The sequence below is a fragment of the Centroberyx gerrardi genome, chromosome 18, assembly GCF_048128805.1.
Source record: "Centroberyx gerrardi isolate f3 chromosome 18, fCenGer3.hap1.cur.20231027, whole genome shotgun sequence".
Lineage (NCBI taxonomy): Eukaryota > Metazoa > Chordata > Actinopteri > Beryciformes > Berycidae > Centroberyx > Centroberyx gerrardi.
The window spans coordinates 12,603,566-12,625,361 of NC_136014.1; the positions used below are offsets into that span (position 1 = coordinate 12,603,566).

At 42.6% G+C, this 21,796-nt stretch overlaps 1 protein-coding gene and 1 non-coding gene across 3 annotated transcripts; one reads left to right on the forward strand and one right to left on the reverse strand.

Moving 5' to 3' along the window:
• Window positions 1-2,597: 2,597 nt before the first annotated feature.
• trnae-cuc (transfer RNA glutamic acid (anticodon CUC)) lies at window positions 2,598-2,669 on the reverse strand. Its single transcript has one exon. It is a non-coding gene; the product is annotated as a tRNA-Glu (tRNA).
• A 270-nt stretch (window positions 2,670-2,939) lies between these two features.
• On the forward strand, window positions 2,940-21,311 carry ncoa7b (nuclear receptor coactivator 7b). 2 transcript variants are annotated; one of them, XM_078289951.1, is made up of 17 exons: window positions 2,940-2,955; window positions 3,877-4,047; window positions 7,029-7,216; window positions 9,139-9,209; window positions 9,388-9,495; window positions 9,588-9,689; window positions 9,987-10,112; window positions 10,290-10,474; window positions 10,983-11,137; window positions 11,567-12,199; window positions 12,335-12,506; window positions 12,772-12,919; window positions 13,108-13,233; window positions 13,389-13,541; window positions 18,110-18,205; window positions 18,353-18,426; window positions 19,218-21,311. In XM_078289951.1, the coding sequence occupies exons 2-17, from the start codon at window positions 4,010-4,012 to the stop codon at window positions 19,351-19,353; spliced, it is 2,511 nt and encodes an 836-aa protein (XP_078146077.1). In that variant the 5' UTR covers window positions 2,940-2,955; window positions 3,877-4,009; the 3' UTR covers window positions 19,354-21,311. The 2 variants fall into 2 exon arrangements, with proteins under 2 accessions (XP_078146077.1, XP_071753095.2); XM_071896994.2 differs by lacking the exon at window positions 2,940-2,955 and adding an exon at window positions 3,257-3,380.
• The last annotated feature ends 485 nt before the right edge of the window (window positions 21,312-21,796 follow it).

A 21,796-nucleotide genomic window follows, 5' to 3' on the forward strand; every position in this document is an offset into this window, starting at 1 on the left:
CGGTGATGGACTTTGACTATTAGACAGTGCTGTGCGAGAGCCACATCTTGAACACATTACTCAGCGAAGAGTCAAAAGTTTACCGGAGCTCATCCTTGGCTTTTTAGTGCTGTTCGCTTATGATTCTGTCAAACCGTCTCTGGGAAGCAAAAATAGTGAAGGAAAATAGAGACAAGATAATTGTAAAGCTCAAGAGGAATGCGAGCAAAGAGGAAGAGACTGATGGGAGGCAAGTGAGGCGTTTAAAGACACTGGATTTAGAGGGAAAAGAGAGAGCGGACTGGGAGAGAGAGAGAGAGTGACTTTTGGTGAAGTGATCATTGTTGGGTGCGAACACTTGGAGGTTTCGGTGACTCTTGAAGGGGAACGATGCTACCCAGAGCCACGGGGTTCCTGCCAACACAAACCCCGCTCCAGTCCCCCACAATCCCTTGCTCCGGCCAGGAGGGGGTAGAAGGGATGGGGGTAGAAGGGATGGGGGAGGGGGCGGGGGGGTGATGAGAGTCTGAGCAGGCCGGAGGAGGGACACACCGGCGCCATGGCGATTCCTAAAGACAACTTATCTGCCCTCTCGCAATGATAGTGCTGTCAAAATAACTGCCAAGATACATAGCCAGTCAGGAACCGGTTAACTCCTGCGCCGGCCAATCAGCGAGCCTGCTGCTGTCTGGGTCTCTGTCTCGCCCCGCCCCGCCTCGCAGGGCTCTCTGGGACCCAGGCTCCACAAACACACACTATCTCTGTCTCACAGGGCTCTCTCGCTCTCTCTCTCTCTCTCTCTCTCTCTCTCTCCATTCAAAGCTTTATTGGCATGAATGGAAGGGAACCAACATTCCCAAAGCATTTCAGCAAAGCAACTACTACATTACATTTGCCTCAGAAGTACCATCACAGACAAATTAAAGAAATTAGTTAACAGAACTCAGGTAAAAGATACTAAGTTGTCTCTCCCTCTCTCCCTCTTCAATGTGCAATTCCACAATAACTAAGTCTTTCATTCAAACATTCAAAAATTCCAATAGAGAATTGCTTGGGATGTTGCTTGTCCTAAATTTGTGTCTTCTTGTAAAGCTGCCCTGCTTTTATGCACAATGACAGCTGATAGGGGAGGATAAACATCCATCTTCCACATCCTGCAGACCGTCCTTGTTGTGCCATTCGCTGTGTGAGAGCGCCATCTAGCAGCACAATCCATAAATAGCTCAGGAGGTGAAAGTGAGAAAGTCAAGTGTACACAGTATTTTGTAAGTAGGCCTAAGTAAAACTATCTATATAGCACTAAACACACTGTTACAAAGCGTTTGACAGAGACAAGAAGAAACAATAAGAATATATACAAATATTGAAGATGGAAAATGCATACAAATACATACAAACAATAGGCTACATAGGCCTACATACAAACAGAAAACATGAAATACCAACAAGACAGCACCTTACTTTTTGCACCATTAACAAAGGCAGTAAAAAATATGAAACTAGCATTTTGCAAACATTTGAAGAGAAAATGCTGATGTTCTCACTTGGTGACAAAGTTTATCTAATCTAATCCAAAAAGAAAGTTGGTCCTACATAAAAAAAAAAAAAAATCCTAGTAAACTGAGCTCACTTGGTGAATATCAGACAGTGCCTTGTGCATATTTGCGCAGTGCTTGTTGAATGGAGGAATCATCACCTGACTGCTTCTTGTGGGGAAGTGTGTAAAGCAAAGAACGTGATTATGTACAAGTTATCTGCATATGCTTCGTGTAAACTGCATTGATTGTAAAGGGCACGTTTTTGTAACGAGTACCACTATAGTCAGAACAAAAACGCGAATGCTCAACGAATCTATTCTTGTGTAAGCTATTTTTATTGAGTTGCCTCTTAGCTAAAGGCTCTGAGGGAGTTCCCTTTGGTAAGCAGTTACGCAGTGGATATCTGGGGCTTTTATTTTGAAGGGTAAGAACGGAAGTGGTGAGTGTGTAGTGGGCGTAAATTGACTCGCTGGGAAGGAATAAAGAGTTAGCGTCTTGTTCAGATGACGGAGCCTCCGTGTTTTTATTTTATAACCTGCAGAAGTATAGGGCAACACACAATCCCACCGCTGCCACCAATGTAGCCGAGGGTTATGTGTTGCAATATACCTCTGCAGGTTATAAAATAAAAACACGGAGGCTTCGTCATCTGAACAAGACGCCAACTCTTTATTCCTTCCCAGCGAGTCAAACACCGCCCATTACACACTCACCACTTCCGTTCTTACCCTTCAAAATAAAAGTCCCAGCTCTCCACTGCGTAACTGCTTACCAAAGGGAACTTCCTCAGCGCCTTTAGCTAAGAGGCAACTCAATAAAAATAGCTTACACTTGTAATCACTAATCAATACTAATCGCTACTTAAATGTTATTCTTCTCCCAAGCAGTAACGTTATAATTCTTCAACAGCAGCGTGGTTGCGAAGCCGTTAGTATCCATATAAGGACGGCACTGATTTTCGATTGGCGCACTGCTGGGGTATTTATTGCTTTCATACGGTCAAAGGTGTGTGTTTCTCTTACAACCTCCATGTTTTTCACAACTTTGTTTCGGGTCCAATGACCGGTGTGGAAAAGTGTGTTCCCTGACCGGGAATCGAACCCGGGCCGCGGCGGTGAGAGCGCCGAATCCTAACCACTAGACCACCAGGGATGGCTGCAGTGTATGCAGTGTCTATCAAATTTCACTTAGTACAACGCACTCTGTTTTCCATTTAGTTGTTACTTACAGTCTCATTGAGCACAAACTTAGCCATCTCGTCGACCAACAATTAAAGCATTCAATGCCTAACCGAACCACATAGCAACGATAAGCAAGCACAGATTTTTGGCTAGCTAACGTTGCTATGCGGATACGTCGTTGTGTAGCCGACACGAGAGGGCGTAGTGGGAGGAAGCTTCATTTTGACGTTAGCTAGTAGGTGGAGGATGCACACAAGGTATGTTGCCGATTTTACTTGTCCTTATCGACATTTCAACATTGAAATGCATCTTTACATGGCCGCTTAATTGATGTTAACGTGAGGCCACACCGTACGAAACAGAAACCCTTATTTTAAGGGAAAAGGGGCTGGCGGTTGGATGGTAGAAAATATCCACACCATCACCACCAGGTTGCTATTGTCTTGTTGTAAACAAAGTGGCTAGCACTGTTAGCTAGCATCAACTGACAGTCAACTGTAAGACTGGACCTTGTTCCTGCGGCGTGCTTGTGTGTTTGCTTCGACCTCGCAGTAGCAGAGATGTTTGTAGCATAATTTATTTTGTGGTGTGTGACTGCTGCACCGCGGGAAGAGACTGTAAGCTGGTCTGTGCTCTAAGGTTCAGGGATTCCCATTGAGCAAGCTGCTGCAAACTGAAGAATGTAGGTGGGGTAACGTTGCTTTATTTTGGCCTCTTAACGTTAGCACAACGGTTAGCCATCTACCTGCTAACGCTCATTGTCGATAGTAACATGCTGCTAAACCAGTGCTGACTATCCTTAACTTGGGGTGTGGGAATTGCGTGTTATTGATAAATCCTGTTTTCTAGTTAAGTCTAATGCCTCTGTCTGGTGATGTTTTAGAGAGTTAGTTTAGCAGCCATGATGGTTGAATGTTTACATAGGATAGATATGTACTAATGTAAATATAAGCAGATATTTTTCTCTCTGTGGCGGAGTGGAGTATTTTTGTCTCTTTGTTGGTCGGCCACTATCAGCTGAGTGGCTTGACGCGCTCATTTAGGATGCTTTCATCGCCCTCCACTTAAGCTGATGGCCAATGGCTTCACCATCAAATGCTGCACTCTCTTATGGTCTAACAGCCTAGTGACGCACCCGGATAGCCTGCTAATCCCCTGCTTCTCTCCCCCTGCTGCAGGATAAGGAAGAAGTGTGAGAGCACAGTGTGAGAGGAGAGGTGATCTTCTCAAAGTAGTGTCTGCTGGCTTGGACACAGAGTGAGTGTGTTTGTGTGTGTGCTTGATTGCATGCAGCTTTAGGATCCTGGCCTGATGGAAAAGAGAGAGAGGAAGCCGGGATATTTTGCCAGGTAAGAGACTGTGTGGGCGTGCATGCTTGTGCATGAATGAGTGCATGAATGAGTTCATGCATGAATGTTCCTGTTTTGAATTTGTGTCAGTTCGTTTTGTTATTTTGCACATGCAGCACAGCTAATGCTTCAACAACATAATGGCTCTCATTTGTTCTTACAAGCATTGTTTTGTGCTTATGACCAGTTACTTCCAAGTTAGCATTGTACATTGAGGTTTCTCTCTCTGTCTGCAATATAAAAACTGAAACAAATTTGTATCGTTACCCAGTGAATGGATTCTATAGATATATTTCCCATTTTTCATAATGTTTTCATAATGTTTTCAGAGGATAAAGTCACATTTTTTTTTATAAATGAGGTCCAGTGTCTGCTCATGCATGATCAGTTAGACTGGAAGAGTGTCTCAGCAGTACTGACGTTGCAGCTTTTCCATTGTGGTGCATGTTTATTTTATGGTGTGACATTCTCCTGTCAAGGTGTATTTAGCGATTATTCATGCCCTCATGGACTAGTCTGCCTCTGTTGGGCTACACCCACCTGATACAGGCACAGATGGGAGTCATGCATCAGTGGGCTCACACATAGTGGTCAAGTGAGATGGTGTTCACTTTCAAATTGGATTTTGCCATCCTAGTGAAACGTGATAGGGGAACGGTGTGGAAAGAGGCCTCAAACAGCAACAAAGCACACACTAGCAAGAAATTGGTATGTTATGAACAAAGAGCAGCATCACACCTCCCTCGCTCTTTTGCTTTCTCTTTCTCTCTCTCAGTCTCACTCTCTCCCTCTCACACTCCACACAAAAGAAGGGCGCTGTAGAATTGCATGGATAAATCCAAACCATACATAGCTCGGTTTGAAGTTTAACGCTAGAGGTTTGCATAATTGTGGGATTCCCACATTTATTTGTATTTATTTATTTATTTATTTTAATGGGTGCCAGGGGTCATTTTAGAATCCTGTGGGAATAATGAACATGATTTTAAGTACTAATATGTAATCTGGCTGGATTGTTTCTAAAATGCCCACACTAGCAATTGAGGACATTACTTTTGTTCTTCCTAATACGCCCAATCCCTTTCCTGGCCTGCCTTGCGTAAACAGTGCATCATTGCATTAGACACATGAGACATAAACTGTGAGATTTCAGCACTGAAAATAGGGGAACAAATGCTCACATGAAAATCAAGGCCCCCCCAAGCTCGGTAGCTAGCTGACCCAGTCAAATTTTACCCCAAGCCAGCCAAATCAGATGAAATGCGGATAAGCAGGAGCTAAATGGTGAGTGTGGTGCAGATGAGTTAATGCAGTGTAGCCTAATGGGCTTTATGCTTTTTGATTATGTCTCAATTTATCTGTTTAGGCTGCTCTAACAGCCTGGCACAAGCCTGCAATGTATCTTATTCTTTGTTGATTTGATGATCATGTGTTTATAAAAATTGTTGAAAACATTACTTTGTGAAAAGAAATGACTTTGTAATGGTATTACATTGTCCACTCACTGTCTAATCATATGGCAAGCTATGGTAGCAACCAAACCTGCAGGAGCGAGCAGCAAAAAAAGCAGTGGAGAGGTGCAGGATGAATAAATGAGGCCCATGCAGACCTCTACTAAGACCAACAGCCTATATGGACAGGAGAGAGTGAACATGTCAGGAAAGAAAACAAGCCTTATCTCTGACCAAACAGCTACTGCTACAATATGTAGCTCTCCCGCCCGCTACTTCCACCATATGCTCCCTCTCTTCCTGACCATAAAGGTCATTGTGGAACACAGAGCACACAATGCCAGTGAGTGTATCACTGGCATTAAAAACCGCATTTAAAATTACCCTGATGCTCCAGTAGAGGCCTGCCAGTTGTCTGTTTTCCTAAGTACATATACTTAACTATTCTTAGCGCCGTTGTGTCGTGAAAGCACTAAAGAGCCACGTTCTGTAAGGGGTTGTTTGAGGACATGTTTTCATTCTCACCTGTTTTCACTTATCATGCATTCTCTGTGACTGTGCTGGGAATGGGTACACTGGCTAGGAAGTTCCCTTGTTACAAAAGGAAGGTTGCAGGGGGGGGAGACAAAGGGAGAAAGAGAGTGGGAGACCAAAAGAAATCTTTGCATTTCACTCAGAAATGTCCCAGAGTGAAACAGGAGTGTTGTTTGGAATGCGGCTGCAGATTCCTGAGTTGTCCACCAGATGTGGGCTGCATCAGCTAAAGTGGGAGAGTGACCTGAGGCTATGGGAAAGGCCTGAGCTGTGTCTGTCTGCAGCCTTATCGACCCACTGTTGCCATTCCATTAAGGCGCTCGCACACTTAAGACATTTCTCTCTTACGTTTTCCTTTATTCTTCCCTTGCCCGAGGCTGTCCAGGCCGACACTATCTCTATCACTCTAAGCATATGATAAATCAATTTGGTCTTATCTTTTCTGACATGGCTCATATCCACACTTAAGCCTAGGTTTCAGTGGGTCTCATAGATGTTGCATTATTCCTAAGTGCACCAATAACCTGTGGATCCACTGCACTGTACCACTTCGGCTCAGTTTGCTGCAGTGTCCCCCCTTAATGAGCCCTGACGGGGTCTGGAGACGCCATTACATCATCCCCTTACCCATCAGAGATTAATCAGGGGGAGAGGACGAGATGAGAGGAACACAGATGCAGCTGAAGGAGCAAATTAAAAAGACACACTTGAATGTTTTATTGTTATGAGAGTACTTGCGAGTGTTGTGATCAACCTTGATAAATGAATGACAGATTTTGTAGATGGGGGGCACAGTTGAGATGAGGTCACTTTCCATAAACTCAAGAACTCTTCAGAATTCAAAAACGTAATATTTATTGATCCCAACCCTGAGAGAGTTGTCTAGGGATAAGTTAATAACGAATCTGATTGAATGATCCTCCACAGTCCTGTGCTTTGTTTAGCCTACTTACTGAGTGAAAGTAAACATATCTTTGTCCTCTTGCATCCTGTCAGGCTGAAGAGGCGGAGACAGCTCAAGCAGAGCCAATCAGAGAAGAATGTGAATGAGCAGAACCCAGCTAATTCGTCTTTGAAGTCGCCCATCATCTCCTGTCCAAACATCCCAAATGCCACTGACCCCAAGGACAAGACCACAAAGGCAGACCTACAGAGAATAACAGCAAAGCCATCTGCAGGCTCAGGTAGGACCTGCATCATGAACGCCCGTAAAGGATTTGCAGTGCTTGTGACATCATGCATGTAAAGATTTTGTAGCCTGCTGCTCTTTTCACCGTGAAGCCTCTTTTATCCAAATAACTCAGGATTAGAGGTCCTCTAGGAAATTAAATATTTATTTGAATTTTTCACTGAAGTTTCAAAATGTGAAGCCAGCAAGTCAGATGCCCTTTATAATCTAACTGACAGCATAAATGCCTTAGGTTGCATATATCAGCATGGAAATCCCAAGAATGCCAAACACTAAACATATGATTGTGCTTTTTTTTGCATTTTCAGTTCATTATGCCTGAGGGTTAAGTTCCACCCAGTTCTAGTCCTTCATTTAAACTGATTGTCCTTTGATTGATATGCAACATAAGAACCCTCTGTTTCTGTGCACAGGAGACATGGGGTTAAAGTCACAGTCGTTTTAAACAGGAAATTGCATAACTTGAATCTGTACTGTTGTTTTAGAGATGATGTTGTTGTTTTTTTGATGATGGCATTTCAGTTTTGCAAGAAAATATTCTCCATATTTCCTTTTGAGTTCTTAGGATTGGTTGGAATTGTTACGTGTCTGAATTTTCATGTGTGGTACATAATAGGATGATGCTCCATAGCTGAAGCCTGTAGCTAAACCCAAACCAAACATTGGTTAGTGTAATGGGCATATTCGTTATATAAGCAACTCAGAATGATGTGAAGCTTTAATGATGTGCTATGTATGAGCTTTGGCATTATTTCATGCTAGCAGGTGTTGGTGGGTTTGGTTATAGCGTAAATAGACTCATCACTCATATCATCACCAGCCCCATATTGACAATGTTAATGGACTACTGTCACCAGTGCACTGGGTCAGCCAGCTGTGTAAACTCTGCAGTATGTGTTTTAATAAGACCACGCCATTGTTCCTGGTAGACCATCAAATCAAATAACCTGTGGGGCAGGGTAATAATGCTGCTCCAAATAAAGACCTCTACTGCTGTCTTTCCATTATAATTATGCTGCATAACAGCTAGACAAACAAAACACAGCCTTCTAGGTTATGTGTACTTTCAGCTACCATGTAAGACAGCATAAAATACTTTAGCCTGCTGTGCTGCACAGTGCAGGAAGAATACTGCTGTAAAATGGTTTTCATGTGATAAAATTACCAGTCCCAGCCAGTGAACAAGTTACTGTTCACACAAGCAATAGAGTTCTTCTCTTTTAGATGTAGAGTACAGTAAAGTGCAGACACAGCTGGAGTCTGGCAGTCTAATGCTTAGTCATGCCCTCTGTTTCCATGGCGGAGGCAGCATTGTAATGAGGCAGTTAGGGAGTGGTGTACTAATAACCTCTGTGTTCTTGGCAAGAAGGAAATGCTGACTGTGGACCTTGACTACTACAAGGGTCAAATTGTGTGTGTATTTATGATAACTGCTTCAACATGTGTGGGGCGGTGTTTTAAGCCCAGATAATGATAGGGGCCATTCATCCACTGGTAGTGAATCAAGATGCAACTAACTACAGGATATTTAGCTTGTGCTGTCCTGGTGATTAATCAGTTGTACTCCAAATCATGTTTTTCATTTTGCTGCATTGATTATATATCTTTTTAACTGTGAGAAAGTGTACTGCCGCTTATAAGATTATGGAATGATGTTTTCATACATACAGTATATAGTAGTAACTTAGAATCACTTGCTAGATACATAACTGTGACCAACTTAGAAAGTGTGAGATGGAGAGAATAGAGCCACTTCTTCATCCCTATAGAGTGTGCCATCAATAGTGTATTGGTTGCGTTGGTGCATGAAATCATTTCTCTCCTTATGGGATGATCGGCACTTGGCTGCTCTCTGGAAATTTCTCATTATGCTGAGATCGCAAAAGCTCGCTCTCTCAATTTCTGTCTCTCTCTTAGATGATGGCTGCAAAAGCAACAGTCAGGCGAAGAGGGAGAAGAGGAGGCCTCCAGGGACAGTGGAGTTCACAGTGAGTAATACTACAGCGATGCTCCCCTTTCACTCTGTAACTGCCCCCCTGACTGCTGACTTGCGGGAAAGTTGTGGATGAGAGATCAAATCAATGCATCATGCAGTGTTTTGCCCTGTATGGATTAAAATGTGTGTTTAGGGACAGAATTCACAAAGGATCTGATCTCTTGTTGCAGGTTGGACCCAGTGATTCCCTCAACAGCATTGCACTTAAGTTCAACGTCACCCCGAACAAACTGGTCCAGCTGAACAAGCTCTTCTCTCACAGTGTCTACCCTGGTCAGGTGAGAGCTTGGTCACTGCCACGCGCCGCTGCTTCACTCTTTAAGTCATTGCTCTGATTGGCTAACGTGCTTGTCCATCATCACCCTTACAGAAGCTGTTTGTCCCTGATGTGAGCCAGTCAGAATTAGACTCGAAGCCTCAGAGTTCCTCTGATCCTGCCTTCACAAATGGTCTATCTGAAAAAGCATCATATGTAAGTAATAATAGATCCATCGTGTTGCATCTATGGTGCGTTATCATTAATACTAGATAATGTTTTTTTGTAGTTTAAAAGCCCATGGCAAGTGAAACAAAAAGTTACTTTCGGACACTGCATTACTTGTGCTGGTTAAATGTCTTGCTCTGGATGCCTACCACCTTTGGATGAGTACAGGTCAAACACTGATGAGTAAAAAAAATAAATGGTCATTAGCAACACACTTCAAAACAAGCTACACTAAAGACGAGCATGATGATCAGTTCTGTGATGTGGCCTTGTAATGTCCTGCAGGACGGGGTTTCGAACAGCGGCTCAGGAAAGCCCATACGGCGTGAGTTCTCTCCGACCTCGGAGGATGAGAGCCCAGCAACGGTTAAGTTCATCAAGATGAGCTGCAAATACTTCACTGACGGCATGGTGAGAAGCCACAGAATCTGCCCTTTTTAAAATATGGCAATGTCAGGTAACTGTTTAAATTGCAGCCTGCTAATTGCCTTATCTGTTATTACCATCCTTGCAGGTTGTTGATTTTAGACCTAGATGTTTACCCTCCCAGGCTCTGACGTCTCTCCACATGTTATTTTAATCTTGCAGGGCGTGGTGGGAGGGGTGATGATAGTGACACCCAACAACATCATGTTTGACCCCCACAAGTCGGACCCCCTGGTGATCGAGCACGGCTGTGAGGAGTACGGCCTGATCTGCCCAATGGAGGAGGTCGTGTCTGTGGCGCTCTATGACGACGTGTCACGCATGAAGCTCAAGGACGCCCTGCCGTCGTAAGGACCCCTACACATCTCGCTTTCCTCCTCATTAAGTCTTTCTTGACTGTTCTTCCAGTTCTCAACTCTTAAATGTCTGTCCTTTCTTGTTCCTCCTTTCAATTTCTCTTGGTCAATTAACTATTAACTGCTTGTACAAAGCCTTTTCAATTTCTGGCACTTTTCCCATTTGCCTCTTTACCATCTCCCTAACTTTCTGTTTTTACCGAGCTCCATTCATTCCACTGGATTTTGTTATCAGGACAGTCCTTAAGTGAACCCCCTTTCAGATTTTGGTTTAGAGTTTTTACTTTTCCCTTTTAAAGTTGTTTATTTGTGCTCCATTATTCTTGCTATTTTAGATTGATTTGCTGTTTTGCCATTTGTTATTTTGTCTTTTTAAGTTGCGTCTCATTCTCATCATTTATGATTTCTGTTCGACATCTCTTTTTCTTTCTTATTCCTTTTTCATTTTTCCACATCTTCATTCGCGGTGCGGTATGTGTGGTGCCTGGTGACCCCACAGAGACCTACCCCAGGATCTGTGTCCTGTGTACAGGCCAGGGGAGTGGGAGCAGCTGCCCTCGGAGCAGGACCTCAACCCCTTCAGCCGCTATGAGGCGCTGGATCCCAAGCGGCCCATCGTCTTGGACGACATCGACTCAGCCCTCTCAGAAACCGGTGAGATGTCATCTGACTTGGCATGACATGTAATGTGAATCATACTATATCAACTGTATGGTCCAAGATGATCCACTTATCAACCTGGGTGGTAAATCTTTGGTTATGTCTGGTAATTTTCTCTGGTCTACTAGCAAAGATGACCAACCATTTTTGGAGTTTGTTTTGGTAATTATGTCTGCTAAATTAATGAATGTGGCTGGTGAATTTCAAATCCACTCCTGTGACCAGTAAAACAAATTGGTTTATTGGCCTGTCATTGTCATTCATCCAAATACAAGCTTCACTTTGGAAAAGCATATAGTATTGTTTTCTTTTACATGTCGGCATAAAGATAATAAATGTTCCACACCAATTTACTGACATTTGAATATATACTCAGCTTGTTGAACTAGAAAACGATTGCATGGTTTATCTTCCAAATGGCAGGGAGCGCCGAGGGCGAGCAGACAGAGAAGTCTCCGTCAGACGAGGGCTTCACAGAGCTGGAGCCCACCGTCAACGGCAGCACTGAAGAGCCAGAGGAGCCGTCATCCAAACCATACAGCACTGTCGGCGGGGATCAGCAGGAACTCTTAGGACCTAGTTACTCCGGCCAGGGAGAATTCCAGGACGAATCCGGTAAAATGTCAATTCTCTGTCAAACCAAGGGGAAGCTGGATGATGAGGAGGATGAGGGCGTGGCTCAGAACAGCTCCGTTGAGGATGGAGAGTCACTACAATCTTCCTCAGAGACTGAAAAACGGGGCGACGTGCATGATAAACCTACAAGCCGAGAGGTAATTGAAACCAAAGATCTCAAATCTAAAGGGACCGAAGAGTTGGTAAACGGTGTGTGCGATATCATAAGCAGCGCATCAGTGGACCAAAACAGACAGTTAAGTCTGGACGAGGCTGCGGAGGTTCATGGGAAATATAGCCTTCAGGGACCATGCTCAGCGGTGGAACTGCAGAATGGACCAACTGAAGAGGATGGACTGAGTGAGGAGGAGAGACGGAAGAAGAGCTACAAGGCGGAGGTGAAGTCTTGGCTGCTGGAGAGGATGCAGGCTCCAATAGAAGGTAAGATCATTTTAAACTAGACACTTAAAATATGAAGAATTATTTCAGTCAGAGGTGTAAAAGAACATTAAACTAAGCTAAAACTAACTGAATTCTCTTCCTCTCTTCTTTTTTTTTATTCCCCATTCTTCATAGACATGCTGCTCTGCTCAGAGGAGAAGAGTAAAAACCCACCCATGTTCCTGTGCTTCAAAGTGGGAAAACCAATGAGGAAGTCGTTTGCCACTGGGATGACGTCTAGCCCCGCCCACTCGTACGGGGGCCGGGGAAAGCAGCCAGAGTACTGGTTCGCTGTGCCACAGGAAAGGTGAGATGACAAATACTACATGTATGAAGGAATACAAGTACAATGCCATACATAGAACAGCCATAGGCATACTATAATGTAGCAGTGCAGCCAATATAAACACATTCTCACACTGGTTTCCATAACTGTGATGGTGGTTGCTTTGAAATCCTGCCAGTCATAAGGAAAAAGGAAAAATCCATGAAGAATCTGGGGCTCTAGTCTTGTCAGTGTGTGTGGGTCAGTGATGTGTTTTTCACCCACCCAACATGTCTGTGTGTTCCAGGGTGGACCATCTGTATGCCTTTTTCGTCCAGTGGTCTCCGGATGTGTACGGGAAGGAGGCGCGGGAGCAGGGCTTCGTGGTGGTGGAGAAGGACGAGCTGGACATGATTGACAACTTCTTCAGTGATCCCGCGTCTTGCAGCTGGGAGGTGAGCTCAGGACGGAGTGTGGGACGTGGCAGTCAAGAATGCTACCACCATGCTATGTTTTTGCATTTAGATCAAGTTTCTCTGACATGTTTAAACGGGCTGCTGTGACTGGGAACATGTTTTGTGTAGGCAGTGAGGCCTCTGTGTCTAATTGATGTCGCTGTCATATTGACTTGTTTCACTCCCAGATCATCACCATTGATGAGGCCAAGCGTAGGCAGAGTTTCGGCAGCTGCGAGGGAGACTTGTCTATGGATGCTCTGCCCATACTCAGTGACGCCAGCTCTCTACTGCAGGACACACACATCGAGAAGGTAAATCCCACACACGCTTACTCACAGCCTGATGCTAACCACATAATGCTACCCACTATCTAATGACTAAATAATTCAAGGTTCAAGAAGAGCGAGCCCACATACACGCAGGCCAGTCCTCTGTCTTCTTGTCTGATTATCTGTGTGTCGTCCAGCTGGCCTGTCGCCTGCCAGCCCGTGTGCAGGGTTACCCCTGGAGACTGGCCTACAGCACTGTGAAGCACGGGACCAGCCTCAAGACCCTGTACAGGAACCTGGCAGAGGTGGACAGTCCCGTGCTGCTGGTCATCAAAGACCTGGACAACCAGGTACGTACAAATGCACTTATGTAAACGATGGGGGTTCCACTGACGCTGTTAGTTTAATTGCTATCAAATCATTTGAAATGGTTTGAAATGTGTTGACTGTCAGTAGAAACCATTTTCAGTATTGTTAAAAGTGCAGAAGGCAGCGGTTCCTAATGATCTGATCAGATGAAATGCGTATGCGGCATCGTCTGTGTGCTTTACACTTTGTATGGAGATCAATAATAAATTGTACACAACCGCTGATAAAACAACGCCCAACAGTGTTGTTTTGGTAATGGAACAAATTCATGGATGCTGATGAAAACTACGCCCTATTCATTCCTACGCAGGCTATGCAGCTGTGCCAGACCAATTCATTTATATCTAATATACCAAATCCAGTCAGTTGGATACACAACACAATGTACAGCAATCATCTTCTCTAGAACACAATTGAATCCACTGTGAAATCTATTTTTCACAAACAAAATTTTTCTTCCTTGAAAAGGTGACAGTCAAATGTAAAGGGAGAGCTTGGGAGTTGGGCACCAGAAAACATTGTCAGCTGATGAAATCTGAGCAGTTGTTCTCAAAATTGTGCAGTTGTGCTAGATAGATTTTTTTTAAATTAATGTGTTGTGCACCACATGGTGCCCAGCCCATATGGGCTTACAAGACACAGATACATTGAGTTCCGCCAAACAAACAAGAACCATATACAAATAATAATCAAATCATACAAATCAAAGTCATACATTCAAATAAACAGCTTCTCCATTCTCAGTTTCCGTGCTCTCCCAATAAAACTGGCCACACTGAAAACTTCCTCTCTGAATAACCATTCCAACTTAACATCATCTCCTGACCAGAACAATCAGGCTTCTTGTTTTGCATTTTCTCAAATAAAAGCAGTCTTAGTTCCTCATATAACGTACAATGAAACAAAAAATTAAATTCATCTTCAACAACACCCAGTTCACATACAGTACGAAGTCTCTCCTCCTCAACAATAGAATTGAACCTGCCCACCTCAATTGCCAGAGGGAGGGTACCAGTTCTCAACTGGGCACACAGAGATCTTCTGGATCTTTCCAAGGGTAAAGTAACATAAGGTTCTGGACTATACATGTTTTTAATTTGATTATATGTTCTAAGTTTTGGTTTGAGCCAGATGTCAGTAGCCCATTTTTCTTTCTAGTCGAGAAATAACCTGTGCTTAATATAGTGAACCCTACATCCTAAACCGTTTCTGAAAATATATTGCTGGTCAGCTTCCCTGAAAACAACATTCATATCACTACACCATGGATAGTTATGTGCTTTATCCCAGTTAAAAACTTTTGCTACTCTACCCTCTGGCATATTAGATAGACGGTTCCATAATCTAAGCATTTCACCTTTTTGCCTAATCAGACATGGCTCCCAACCCATGTCCCCTTGGAACGCCAGCACAGGTGCAAATTTATGCACGCAGCGAATTGCCCGGTTTTGAATGGCATTCACCTTGGAAAATTCCTTACTTCCCCGGACTCCAGCTGCATAAAATAGAATTGGGGTTACACATGCAGAATAGAGCTTTGAAAATGTAGCATAACCAAGATCTTTGCAGGTTTACACTTTACTTATTACTGTACCCAGGGCTCTACCTGCAGTGTCAGCCAAAACACTAATGCCCTCTTCAAACGTTAAATTCATCCAAAGTAACTCCAAGATATTTATATGAGCTGGTATATGCTAATGACATAGCTCCAGCATGAAAATTAAAGGTGCTTCTACCTGCTGCTGTTTTTCTGAAATGCATAATTTGAGTTTTTTCCCGATTAATTGATAATCTCCATTTCCTACCCCAGAGATTAACAATATTTAGCATATTCTGCAACTCCTCCTCATTCCCTGCAAGGAGTACTATGTCACCAGCATACGACAGAATATTCAACTTCATATCACCTATTTGCAGACCAAGGTTTTCACCTTTAATTTGCTGGGCTAAATCATTAAGGTACAGAATAAAGAGGGTAGGAGAGAGAACATCTCCTTGTTTGACTCCGTGTGGAGTAGAAAACCACCCAGTCTTCATATCATTCACCTGCTCACAGGCAACCGGGGTTTTATATAAAGCTTTAATGGCTTTATAAAATTTTCCATCCACACCAGCCGAGATGAGTTTAAACTCCAGTAATTCCCTGTCAACACAATCAAACGCTTTTTGGAAATCAATAAAACATAAAAAAGGAGATTTCCCCTCAGAGATCCTAGCTCTAATTACAGTATTCACAGTGTAAATATGATCTAAACAAGACCTGTGTTTTCTGAATCCATTCTGCTCCTCAAGTATATTTTGGGCCTCTAGGTACTGGGACAGCCTGGCATTTAGAATGTTAGAATATAACTTATAAACAGTACTTAAAAGGCTGATGCCTCTGTAATTAAGTGGGACCCTAGGGTCATTTTTTGATGATTTTGGAATTGGTTTAATAATTGATTTATACCAGTCATATGGAACAATACCACTATCAAAACATACTTGGAAAAGGCAGGTCAGGAACTGCAGCAATTTTGGAACTTTCAAAACTTCATTAGAGAGACCCTCTATACCAGTAGCTTTTCCAAGTTTTGCACTTTCCACAGCCTCTCGAACCTCTTCTAAGGTAACCTTAGAATTCAATAATTGATTGGGTTCATAGTCTGCCTGATTCTAAAGTATTCTTTATTTTACATGTGTGTTTTAAGAAACTCTCATCAAACACATCTGGAATATTATTACCTGAAAATAAATCAGTAAAGTCACTTTCACATTTATTCAGCACAAGGGCAGCCTTATGCTCAAGTTCTCCATTTTCTAGAATAACTTCCATGGGGATTTTAGAATATTTCCTAGGGCCAAATTTATTTATTTCCCTCCAGAAGATCTGAGGGTTTTTAGTTTGTAAATGCTCCAAATGAAGTGCATAACCTCGGTCAAATCTCCTCTTGTAAAACCGTAACTTTTTATCAAAAAGCAACTGGCATTGCTTGAATTTCTTTCTAAAAGTAGATCTCTGGGAATTAATCTTACTCAAATTTTAGATCCATCCATAATTTATCTAGTTCAGCATTCCAATAGGGTTCATTTTTCTTACATTTCTTGCTCTAGGAATATTATTTTTTACTGGCAGGAAAATATCCATCTCTTTATATAACATATCACAGAACAAACCATATAGTCTATCAATGTTATCCTGGGTTTTTTGACATGATAGAAGATCATTAATAAGCTGTATCAGAGCTAAACAACACGTCAGATGATAAGAAGTTTTCAGGAAAATTCCTAGACCTTCTTTTAGTTTGGTTAACATTCAATTCTGAGGGAGAGGTAGGCTTATCATAGTGATAACTGTCAACTAAGAATTTTAAGGAAAGCAAAGAGTGATCTGGCAATCTGCATTTATCTCCAATCAAACCTGTACAATCAGGCCCTATATTTTCTGCCAGTTCGACAGGTGTAGACACATCAACACATGTATTAATGCAATCATGGGATGTTATGATATAGTCCACCACTGCTTTTCCTTTTGGTGAGATAGAGGTAAAGTTATCATTTGAAGGGGATAGTCTGCCGTTTAGAATACAGCATTTGGAATCTTTTAAAAATTCCAGCAAACTTCCCCATGTTTGTTCATCACGGTGTCTAAAGCAGAAGAATGCCTCAGAGTCCCCGTGTAGACCCCTCTGGAGACAGATAGCAGGAAAAAATAACAAAAGCATATTCCGTAAAGCGACGCACGAAACGCAGTCCAGTCACGCCGTCAGTGGTTTTATCCACAATATTCACTTTGTAGTCTTCAAACACAACGTTCTTAACAAAAATACCAACACCCCCTGAAGCTCTAGGGGCTTTTACATGAATGTTCCTATTATGCCCAAACCACGTATACCCCTCCAGGCAAATCGTGGGGCATGATAGGTGCGTTTCATTTATGGAAATAAAGTCGAGGTCTAGGGATTTCAGTATCCGTGATCTTAATGCACAGTTAGCAGCTGTCCACCCGTTGATATTCCAGTGGACAAGTGAAATATTCAGACTATTTACAGACTGGGTCGAAGTTCTTCAATACTCCCATCGCTTTTAATTCTTCCAATATATCTACTTCGGCAGACTGTCTTGTTAACCGAGGTGCGTTCGACATGATCCCTCCGGCTTTGTTTGGTAATCGTTGTGTACGGGTCTTCCAATACTTTCTTATTGACAAACTTTCTTATTTAAATAAACTTTCTTTTACCGTTTGTATTTTGTTGCGTTGTTTCGTTGCTTTTTGTTGCTTTTGTTTGGTTTGTTTGGAACGCTCAGCCTCGCGTGTTCGCAACCAGGCTCATATGCAGAGAAAGAAATTTGCTCTTTGATTTGCTAATGATGTGTAGTTAACATCATCAAGGCTGTAATTCACTAACCTTCCCAGAGCAACACTTTGGGTTTAGAGTTTTTATCAACTTTTTTAGTTAACTAGTCTGTAGCAATCAGCTGCAACCAGGACACACACAAACCTGCTCATGATTACTTGTTCCAGGGGAATACCTGTTTCATCTTTAATGAAATTTGACTCATACCTCAGGTGTTTGGGGCGTTCTCTACTCATCCCTTCAGAGTGAGCGAACACTGCTACGGTACAGGAGAGACGTTCCTCTATAGCTTCTGTCCTGAGATCAAGGTTTGCACTCACTTCCTTTTCTAACTCTGTGTGGGGATTTAGCCGACACTGTGATTCAGAAGAACTTCCTGAAAAGTGTAAGTGTGAAAATAAACAAACTTGGTTCCTCAAATGGCAAATTCGGACATGGTTTCGATTTATTTTCAGGTGTACCGCTGGACAGGGGAGAACTCCTACTTTGTGAAAGGCAATACTGATTCTCTGCAGATGGGAGGAGGAGGGTGAGTAGATGAAGCAGAGTTTCTCACAAGCGCCGGCTGCCGGCTACAGTTTAAACTGCATGTGTTGTTTTTAATGCCTGCAATTTCCCTGAATTGGATTGTGGTGACGATGCTAGGAGCCTTGTAGTTTCACATCAGACAAACCAATCTCCACACTTGGTTTCACTTGGTTTTAGCGCTGTGCCAGTGCAGGAGGAAGGAGCTTTGCTAAGTAAAAGTAAAAATAGTTTGGCTGATATGAGTACCGATGCAAGTACTATTTAATCAACAGTCAGTCATGACGCTTATTGTTGGCCTATTGGAAAACAATTACAGGCACAAGTGCATCAATTGAGATTATTTATTCATTTGATTAAATATAGAAATATTACATATTGTATGACATAACAGGTAACTATAAGAAAGCTAATACAAAAATAAAACTGCTATATATTCCCTGCCTGTACAGTCACCCAGCCTGTTAACATATCAACATAGTGCTTCCACCTCCTCCCCATGCCCAAAATCAACATTTGCACAGTAAACAATAAACAATGGAAAGTCTATGTTCTTTCCTCATATACAACATTTGTAAGAAGGATATTTTTGATAAGCATTTTAATATAGGTTGGATAAAGGGCAGAGCATTAGATCACAACTTCTTTTTTCATTGGAAGAGGCAACATCCTGTGATTGTGTGTAAGCCACAAAGCCCCATGTTCTACTATGTACAGCTTTGTCCAACCTCTCTCTATTCCATCTTCTCCAATTCCCTCCCGCCTCCTGCCACCCCCCCTCCCTCTCCTCTCCAGTGGCCAGCTGGGCCTGTGGCTGGACGCTGAGCTGTACCGGGGCACCACCACCAGCTGTGCCACCTTCAACAACCAGCCCCTCTCCACCCAGCAGGACTTCAACATCCACAGTCTGGAGGTCTGGACCTTCGAGTAGCCCCACTGGCTCAAGCCGCTTCTACATTCACTCTCTGCTCCACAACCTCCCTAAACCTTCAAACCCCTAGTCTATATGCACCACTAGGGGGCAACCCCAGCTACCCAAATGACACTAAACTTTCTGTGAGACAAGAGGAACTCGGCTAGGCCTGTCCAGGTTTTTATGGTGACTGACTGAGAAGTTAAACTAGCTGGATGAAACGGAATAGGCGGTCTTCTGGATGGTTCACATTTGGAAGGTGTGATCAATCAGAGTTTATTGTTCTTGGTGTTTGGTGGGCCCAGATATCAGCTGCTTTGTTGATGGTCTGAGGCAGGTGAGCCTGTTCTGACACAGGGGTTTTTCCCTGCAGGTAGATTGGCTGGTTTGTATTCGGTTCGTCGCCCCTCGAAGGGTGGAAGTGCGAGAAAGTTATCGTTCCTGTTTGCTCTCACTTCATTGGCTGCCTTAGACATCCCACAATGCCTCCAGCTATCCCAGCATGCAGACTGCCTTACCACCATATGCTTATGAGGAGGGGAAAGGGAACGCGAGGACTGCTGTTTGACCCTATGGCTGTGAGGGCCAAAGAACCCGGCCTGCGGATGTTACTGCTGAGGTAATATGAAAAAAGCTGGCTTAAAGAGTCTGTATAAAAAAATGAGGTGCCCAATAATGCTGTAGGTTCATAATGTAATTTGTATGTGTGGGAATATACAGGAATACATACTGATAGCAGTACAGAAGAGTTTAGAACGGTATATCTTTTTTTCCTGACACAATGAAGTTGTGTAAAAGGAAGAGGAACCTGTGCGGTTGGATTGGAGGGAGCGCATTTGAGATTTCCATTCTCTAACCAAATCTGTCTATCCTCCCCAGTTAAACCTACTTTAAATCCAGGAAATGGAGTAATTGTTTACAACGAGAAGTGTCGTTCTTCCCCCCGAAGGCCGTCTTGTTCTCGTATTTTGAATGAGAATGTCCCATTGCGTTTCCTCATTACTAGAAATTATTTTCATTCCACATTCCCCTCACAATCCAAAACACCTGGTCAGCCAGGAAGGTAAAGTGCAAGGGGAAGGTTTGCAATGACCAAATGTGTATTTTTTGATTTCATTTTTTTTTTTTTTTTTTTGTGAGTGCATCATATTTTATATAATGTTTTAGAATTTTATTTTTACATGATTTGTTTTTACAAAGAATGTTCCAGTTTTTTTTAAATGGGTTTTACTTTTTATAGACGTGTTTTGCTGAATGTTTCTGTTCCTTGATTTGACTAGTCAAGAGGTTGATTCATCCCAACAAGCACTAGAAGAGACTGAAGAAACTGGTGTCAGTATTGAAATCATAATCCCACCGCTGACCAATTTTATCTCTTTGATTTCGATCATCGTCATCAGAGGTTTGTGACCAGTATTAGTCGAACATGATGTCACTTTGCACTGCAGGATTAACAGACAATTCATTCATTCTATATTGTGGCCCGATGTGATTAACTGAAAGCATTTCTTCAATGTAAAATTGTCACTGAATGTCGTCTGATCACCACTACATGAGGGAAGCCGCCCGTCCGAGCGCAGGTCGGCCTCTGCTTTACTTTAATGGGTGGAAAAAGGGATAATCTGTCGGTCTTATTGCACTCTAATGCCATGCCACTAACCAAAAGTTCAGTTCTACTAACATGGAAAAGAAATGTTCATTTATATCCGGTGCATTCCACAGGGACCTTACACAGGCTTGTAGTGCATGAACATGCAATACTGAAAATGTTGGACACCATTGTTATGATATCTGCCATACTATCCACTAATGCCAGGTATCGCTTCATGTGAAAATGAGCTTTTGTCTTCTTAGCTGTTAAGTGTTGTTTGTAACTGTGAATGCTCCTTAAGTATTATTTCTTGTGAATCCAAAACTGCCCTGTTCTGTGATATCACCAAGGATCTATTTATTGTGTTGTTATTGCTACCACATTTAAACCTAAATAAATGTTAAATATATACATATATCCAAATGACCAATGTTTTTTTTTTTTCATAACTATAGTACATCTCATGTCTTTCTCATGACAACATGCATGTGGGCTGCTACAACCCAACAGTGGGTTACTGTAGTGTTTGTGGAGTCCTTCACATCTAATGTTGAGGGGTTAATAAATTGTTCCGCGTGAGGTTACATCATGTAAATAGAAGTGTATTTAAATTTTATCACATGATGCGGAGAGACCCGGATGGAAAATGGGAACTCGTCAGTGTCCCTCGAAGATTGCGTATTGAGAAGATGACTCACTCAATAGTTGTTAAAAAAAAAAAAAAAAAACTGGCCCACCCTCTCATCTGCAAAAAGATAAATTTAAAGCAGACCGGCTGCAAGGGGGAAGGACCGGAGAATGTTTTCATTCAACATATTTTTATACTGTACTTTATTTTTCACAACACTCAAGAAGCTTTAAGAAAAAAAC

Excerpts from the sequence above, each read along its gene's own strand:
- ncoa7b (XM_078289951.1), top strand. The coding sequence starts at position 4,010 with ATGGAAAAGAGAGAGAGGAAGCCGGGATATTTTGCCAG. Across the intron at positions 9,210-9,387 it reads CAGGGACAGTGGAGTTCACA|GTTGGACCCAGTGATTCCCT; the intron begins GTGAGTAATACT and ends CTCTTGTTGCAG. Across the intron at positions 9,690-9,986 it reads TATCTGAAAAAGCATCATAT|GACGGGGTTTCGAACAGCGG; the intron begins GTAAGTAATAAT and ends AATGTCCTGCAG.